The 8,131-nt window shown below is 46.6% G+C and overlaps 1 protein-coding gene across 2 annotated transcripts in view; it reads right to left on the reverse strand.

The window, feature by feature from the left end:
• The window catches only part of PALM (paralemmin), a 78,870-nt gene extending 71,115 nt beyond the window's left edge, over positions 1-7,755 (reverse strand). The window contains exon 1 of one of the 2 annotated variants that reach the window (XM_030217720.1): positions 7,536-7,755. In XM_030217720.1, the coding sequence (XP_030073580.1) occupies positions 7,536-7,540 (5 nt within the window). In that variant the 5' untranslated portion in view covers positions 7,541-7,755. The remainder of the gene's footprint in view (positions 1-7,535) is intronic. The other variant, XM_030217721.1, reaches the window with a different exon arrangement.
• Positions 7,756-8,131: the final 376 nt, after the last annotated feature.

An 8,131-nucleotide genomic window follows, 5' to 3' on the forward strand; every position in this document is an offset into this window, starting at 1 on the left:
AACTAAGGGCCCTATGCTGTCTTGAAGTCTGTTATTGCTTTAGTCTCTACCACTCACTCTAAGGGCATTCCATACGTCCACCAGCTCTTCTATGAAATTATGTGTCCTGTGCTGTTCCTGAGTTTATTCCCTTCGTTTCTAAGGGTGAAGAGCTCGTCCCGAGCCTGTCCTTAACAGGGAGGAGGGGGTGAGCTTCATCCAATGTTGGCCTGGACAAACTTGGCAGCCTTTGGGTGAAGTCTTGCTCCCCCAGGCCGAGATGGGAAGGCTATCAGGAAGGGACCTGATTGTAGGGGAGGCCGGCCCACAAAGGCTTGGACTCTCCAATCGGGGGCAAAGTTTTGAAAAACTGCTGCTCAACAGGAAAACTTGACCAATCTGGCGACTTCCCCCAAGCAGATGGGAGAGATGGAGGAGAGGCCTTAAAAGGGGCACACCATCCAGGGCGCAGGCTTCCTTCCTGAACCACGGACTCATCCTGTAATCCACCCCGCCCACCCTGGCATGCTGTTGGATTGGGTTAAACATCGCAGCTTGGAGGGGGGATACCCGAGCTAAGAACACCTTCAAAGGAGGTCCTTACCATTGACCGGATGGTCAATGTTAGGCTTATGCTTGCCAGCTCAGGCCTGGAGGTCTAGGCTTGACCCTTGCCCCTGCAGGTTTAGCGGGGTAAGGTGGTTTAATTATACTATGGGCTCCTTTCTTGGAATTTGGATGGATGTCCGGATTTTGTTATATTCCTTCTAAATATTTCTTGTTGTTCATTGCTCAGGTCCCATTGTTATCAGCATTAAAAAGCGAAGCTGCTGCCTTGTTTGTACCAAAACAAATCTGTTATATTAAAAAGTGTTATTTAAGTATCCTGAGGAGACTGAAAACGTCTCACATCCCCTGAGTTTCATATTGTGACCCATAACTCTACAGCTTACTGTCCATCCATTGAACAGTGTTTCTCTTGAGTATTATTAACACTGTTTAGGTATTGAAATGTCCCAATCATAACCCTTCAAATACCCTTTTCTAGAGTTTGCACATTACTTTTAAAACAGACCCCGCATCATTCTGGTAGGCTTTTTTTAGGTGGCTTCTATTATCCATTCTGAGATACAATCTAAAGAACTGAACACAGTATTATAGGTGAGCTCTCACCAACACCCTGTAGAATGACATCCTACTGCTTACAGCTCTTCCTATTCACGTTAGCATCCTTCTGGCTCCTACCATTGCCTTATCACATAGTTTCATTATCTTGAGGTCTCTCTTTCACTCAATGCACATTAGCCTTGCCCTCCCCACCTTATCCTACATATCTGCCTTGGATTCCCTACACCCCATTTGCAAGATTTTTTACTTTTTTGCACTGAACCTTCGGCTGTCAAGCAATTGACCACCCAACCCTCTTAGGATGGATTTTAGTGTCATTGGCAGAAAGATACATGCTTCCTTCTAACACTCCATAATATTGCTCACAAACAACCAGAACCAGCCCCAGGGCAGATCCTTAAGGGTCTCCACTAAACACCTTTCTCTCCTTAGCATGACTTCCATTTACCAACACACATGGTCATCTCTCCCTCAGCCACTTTCTAATCCAGTTCATGGCCTCAGGGTCCACCCCCCTTGCCAATGAACCCAAGGTCCGTTTATTTCAGACCACCCTATGCAGGACACTATGAAAAGCTTTACTGAAATCCAAGTACGTCACATCCAACCCATGAAGTAACTCTCTGGTCACCCAAAGAAACTGATCAGATGTGTTTGACCCAACCTGCCTCTTATGAAATCCATGTTGCTTTGGATCCTGAAACCCCCTAAACCATAGATATGTTACTCTTTCCCCCAGCAGAGTCTCCCATAAATCTCCATCACAAAGGCAGGATGAATGAGCCTGTAATTCCCCAGTTCCTGCCCTTAACGCCAACTCCTGCTTTCCTTCAGTCTCAAGAAGTCACTCATGTGTCTTCCATAGTGTAACACCTCCCTTTCTTCCTTTTATTTACCTTGGTTTTTTTTTTAATAAATATGTATTGCTTTTTCTACAGCTCCAGCTTCATCAACTTCCTCCCAGCCGTTAAGGTACCTTCCCATTTTACAAAAATCAGGCTTTTTGAAGACTTTCACTTTTGCATGATACCTCCTTGTCTTGTCTATTATGTGATACCATTCTGTTTATACAAGATGTGTCATACTGGGTCAGACGAAAGGCCCATCAAGCCCAGCATCCTGTCTGCAACAATGGCCAATCCAGGTCACAAGTCCCCAGCAGGACTCAAAGTCCACCTGGCTAATAACTCCTCCAGCAAATTGTCTAAACTATTTTGACCACATCTTTCATCAACAAATCCCATGCCTTAGTATCATGTTGGGTGAAAAACATGCTTCCTCTAATTATATTTAAATAGGCTACTTCCAAGGTTCAGGGCATGTCCCTAGTCTTATTACTGTTGAAAAGGTAAACAACCAATCCATATTTACTCATTCCACCCCTCTTATTAATTTTTCCCTTCTCAGCTCTCTTCTCCAGGCTGAAACCCCCTAACATTTAGCCTTTTCATAAGGAAGTCATTTTATCCCATTAATCATTTTCGTTGCCTTTGTCTGTACCACTGGTGCTTAAGAGTCACCAACCCAGATACTGGAGATGTTGTAAATTTTTGTTACTAGTGGGTGCAGTTATCACCCCCTCTCTAGTGGGTTCTACTATCCTTTGCTGTGAGTTTTCGCTGTTCTAAACACATTATCAGCAAGAGGACAGGAAGCCTAACCCATTAATGGGGAGTGAATGTCCTCCTATTTGAACAACACAAAAACTAGTCACAGGCAAAGGAAAGCAAACTGGAAAGGTAATAACGCACTGGGCTACCTAGCAGTAGTTAAAACACTAAACAGCAAGGCAGTGGGGTTGGGGGTGAGGGGGTTGGGAGAAGAGAAATTGAACAGAGCAATAAATACAACCTGAAAACCAATGGCTCAATGAGGAAATACTTTGGAGCAGTCAGCCCAGAGCAGACAAAGGACAGCCAAACAGATCCATCCTTGGGCCGTGAATGTCTCTCTGCTTGAAAGAGACACAGTTGAAGGAGAGGAAACCCCATTCACCCTGCAGCCCACTAGATTTTCTTGAGGAGATTGGACAACTCAGCCTGTGGGTTCCAATTTCCTCTCCGTTACCCGTTTTATGGAGAGGGCCTACATCTGCTCTTCTCTGATCGTCAAAGACCCTCTGACTCCCTTAGGATCCTAGAGTACATCCCATCTGGCCCCATGGCTTCTCCACTTTCAGTTGTCACCAGTGCATCTTTTCTAGCAAAAAAGGTGCCGGTACTCAAATGCTAGGCCACTCTCCAGGAGTGGGGCAATCACTGAGGAACCCACCCCACAATAGCCAGGTCCCCTGCAACCAGTAACAGAATCTATGACAAGGCAGAATTGGTGTGTAAAGCCTGAGCTCTTTAATAAAAACTTGGGGTCCATGGGTCAATTTTACAGACAATGGAAAAGGTGCCGGTACTCAGTATCCCCAAGTACCCCCTCAAAAAAAAAGCCCTGGTTGTCACACAAACATTTTCTGCAAATGGTGTCATTCCATTTACACAAGAGTTCCACTGAAACAGAAGGATGGTGAACTGTCTATAATCTATTGGGTTGCAGGATCTCAGGCCGCATGTCAAAATTAATCTGAGTCACGTTTTTGACTGGATGACCAAAAAAATACATAAAATAGCCCACACTGGATGTGATTTACTTGGATTTCAGCAAAGCTTTTGAAACTGTCCCACCCAGAAGGTTCATGAATAAACAGACCAGCCTGGAGGAAGGTCTCAAGGTAATGGACTGACTAGAAACTGGTTGAGGGACAGAGGAGAGAAGGTGCTGGTAAATGGAATTCACATTGAGCAGAGAATGATGATTAGTGGAGCTCTCGGGGATCAGCCCTTAGGCCAACTCTGTTCAATACCTTTGTGAGAAATATTGTGGAGTGCTTGGGGAAAAAAAAGTTAGTCTCTTTGTGGATGATACTAAAATCTGCAACAGAGTGGACACACCTGAGTGACTAGACAGAAATAGAAGTGATCTAAGGACACCTTAGTTAGGGCCAATAATTAACAACTAAAATTCAATACAAAATGCAGTCATATTCTTTCTTTATAAACTAGGACCTAATCAAGGCATATTACAGTAAACACAGTGGTTGCTATTTTACAATCATTTACAACTGCAAAAACCCCTCATATAACCACAGGCCGATCAGAAATCCAAAGGAAAGGCACATGTTGAGGAATGAGGGACTAAATGTGCACTGACCAAGAAAGAAATCTTGGGAAGACAGGGAGAGGTGAGACAGTTAAAAAAAAGGAAGTGATTCCGCCTCTGTACCGGTCATTAGAATACCACATTCAGTTCTGGAGGTCTTATCTCAAGAAGAATTGAGAGGTTGGAAGCAGTCCAGAGCAAGGCAACCAAACTGGGTCAGAGTCTGCAGAAGAAGCATAGGAGATGAGACTGAGGGATCTAAAGGAGATACACATATGGGTGTGTGTGGGGGGGGGGGGGGGGATATGATACAGACATTTAAATAGCTGAAGCAAACCATTTTCTAGAGTTACAACATCACAATGTGAGGTTCCAAGGGGTTAACTCAGGAACATCATCTGGAAATATGTTTTCACAAAAGGAGCGGTGGATGCCTGGACATATCCTCTCGGAGAAGGAGGCTGAGATGAAAACAGTGATGAACAAAAGGAGTGAGGTAGACTCAAGAAAAATGTCACGAAGTCTTTAATATGAACAGCATAAAATCGACCTGACATGGCCATGTTTCGGTGGCTCAAAGGCCTGCCTCAGGGGTCATGTGTATCTCTTGTGTTATAGCAGAATTCAAGAAAAGTGTGGTATAAACACCAAGAATCCCTAGAGGCAAGAGAATGGAAATGAAACTCTGTGGTAACCTGAATGGATCAACGGATACTGCCCTAAAACCAGTGAATCTATGAGACAGCATCAGGTAAGAGGTGGCCTGAATGGAGCAACAGTTACAACCCTAAAACTAGTGAACCTATGAGAAAACATCAGGTAAGGGGTGGCCTAAATGGAGCAACAGTTACAACCCTAAACCCACTGAATCTATGAGAAAACATCAGGTAAGGGGTGGCCTTAATGGAGCAACGGTTACAACCCTAAACCTAGTGAATCTATGAGACAGCATCAATGTGAGGCATGGCCTGAATGGAGCATTGGTTACAACCCTAAACCCACTGAATCTATGAGACAGCATCAGGTAAGGGGTGGCCTTAATGGAGCAACGGTTACAACCCTAAAACTAGTGAACCTATGAGAAAACATCAGGTAAGGGGTGGCCTTAATGGAGCAACGGTTACAACCCTAAAACTAGTGAACCTATGAGAAAACATCAGGTAAGGGGTGGCCTTAATGGAGCAACGGTTACAACCCTAAACCCACTGAATCTATGAGAAAACATCAGGTAAGGGGTGGCCTTATTGGAGCAACAATTACAACCCTAAACCCAGTGAATCTATGAGACAGCATCAGCTAAGGGGTGGCCTTAATGGAGCAACAATTACAACCCTAAACCCAGTGAATCTATGAGAAAACATCAGGTAAGGGGTGGCCTTAATGGAGAAACAATTACAACCCTAAACCCAGTGAATCTATGAGACAGCATCAATGTGAGGCGTGGCCTGAATGGAGCATTGGTTACAGCCCTAAAACCAGTGACTCTATGAAGCAGTTAGGTGAGGGGAGGCCTGAATGGCGCTACGGGTACAACCCTAACACTAGTGAATCTATGAGACAGCATCAAGGTGAGGAGTGGCCTGAATGGAGCAACGGTTACAACCCTAAAACCAGTGACTCTATGAAGCAGTTAGGTGAGGGGAGGCCTGAATGGAGCTACGGGTACAACCCTAACACTAGTGAATCTATGAGACAGCATCAAGGTGAGGAGTGGCCTGAATGGAGCATTGGTTACAGCCCTAAAACCAGTGACTCTATGAAGCAGTTAGGTGAGGGGAGGCCTGAATGGCGCTACGGGTACAACCCTAACACTAGTGAATCTATGAGACAGCATCAAGGTGAGGAGTGGCCTGAATGGAGCAACGGTTACAACCCTAAAACCAGTGACTCTATGAAGCAGTTAGGTGAGGGGAGGCCTGAATGGAGCTACGGGTACAACCCTAACACTAGTGAATCTATGAGACAGCATCAAGGTGAGGAGTGGCCTGAATGGAGCATTGGTTACAGCCCTAAAACCAGTGACTCTATGAAGCAGTTAGGTGAGGGGAGGCCTGAATGGAGCTACGGGTACAACCCTAACACTAGTGAATCTATGAGACAGCATCAAGGTGAGGAGTGGCCTGAATGGAGCATTGGTTACAGCCCTAAACCCAGTGAATCTATGAGACAGCATCAAGGTGAGGAGTGGCCTGAATGGAGCATTGGTTACAGCCCTAGACCCAGTGAATCTATGAGACAGCATCAATGTGAGGCGTGGCCTGAATGGAGCATTGGTTACAGCCCTAAAACCAGTGACTCTATGAAGCAGTTAGGTGAGGGGAGGCCTGAATGGAGCTACGGGTACAACCCTAACACTAGTGAATCTATGAGATAGCATCAAGTTGAAGAGTGGCCTGAATGGAGCGATAGTTACTACTCTAAAACCAGTGAATCTATGAGACAGAATCAAGGTGAGGGGTGGCCTAAACAGAGCGACAGTTACAGCCCTAAAACCAGTGAATCTATGAGGCAATGTTAGGTGAGGGGAGGCCTGAATGGCGCTACAGGTACAACCCTAACATGTAAATCTATGAGACAGCATCAGCTGAAGGATGGCTTGAATTGAGCCACAGTTACAGCCCTAAAACCAGTGAATCTATGAGATGAGGGGGTTGCCTGAATAGGGCGATGGTTACAGCCCTAAAACCAGAGGGGTAACCTGTATAAAGCAATAGTTACACTTCTAACTACTTTGAACAGGTTGGGGCAGGAGGCCTGGGTGTTTTGTGTACAAATTCCCATGTGAAACCCATCTACCCAAAGTGTCCAATCGCTTCTGGGCAAACTGGTTGGGCCATAAGCTCTTTATCTGACCTGGTTTACAGTTTTACTATGCTCCAGCCCCGGAGAGTGACTGTTTTCTGCTTGTTGACGCTATCTGGAGTAGAGGGCCAAACCCACCCATCCCCAGGGAGTGGCCCCCTATTCCAGTCCCAGGATGGCAAATCCCAACCAAGCCAAGAACGTGAGCTAATCCCAAGCGCACTCAGAGGTAGAGAACAGCAAACCGAACACATCTCTGGGGAGTGTCCCCCACCTTCCCATCCAAATTCTGTTATAGCCAAGGAACAGCTTAACTAATCAGAAACAGAGACACAACCGGCGGACAAGAAAAACGACTTATCCTTGGGGAATGAGTGCCCCCAGTCCTACTCCCAACACAGTCACAGCTAGAGTCAGAGTCACACCCACAATCAGAAGCGCAGCCCCGGTCCCAGCGGCCGCCGCCCCGGACTTACTCCATTCCTGCAGCTCTGCTCTCAGGCCGGGACGGCGGCGTCAGCAGCAGGATCAGAAACGCCGGAGCTGCCCTGAACGCTGCAGCGGGGTCCGGCGACGGTGGGCAACGGAAAACGAGACGAAAACGGACGGCTGCTGCCACTCAGCATCCCCCAGCTGTTCTCCTGCAGCCAGCGGCGACCCAGCGCTGCGGAGCCTCCAGGAGCCACCTGCCGGCCACTGACCGCCACCGCACCGCAGCGCTACCACCTGCCGGCCACTGACCGCCACTGCACCTAAACTGTGCCACCTGACAGCCGCTATCACCAGGCTTCGGCATTACGACTGCCAGCCTCTGACCTCCACTGCACTACCATCTGATGGCTAGTGAATACCACTGCATCACAAAATTGGTTAGGCTAGTCGGAATAAAAAAAATGTGTAAATAAATAATGCTATATCACCTGCTAGTCTCTCTGACAACTATTGCATTGCAGCACTGCCACCTGCTGACCACAGACTGCTGCTGCATTCCTAATCGGCAGCTACTGACTACTACTACCACACTGCTTCTGCACTGAAGCATTCCCTCCAGCCCCTGACCAATTGCTGCTCC

Source organism: Microcaecilia unicolor, chromosome 11, assembly GCF_901765095.1.
Source record: "Microcaecilia unicolor chromosome 11, aMicUni1.1, whole genome shotgun sequence".
NCBI classification, from domain to species: domain Eukaryota; kingdom Metazoa; phylum Chordata; class Amphibia; order Gymnophiona; family Siphonopidae; genus Microcaecilia; species Microcaecilia unicolor.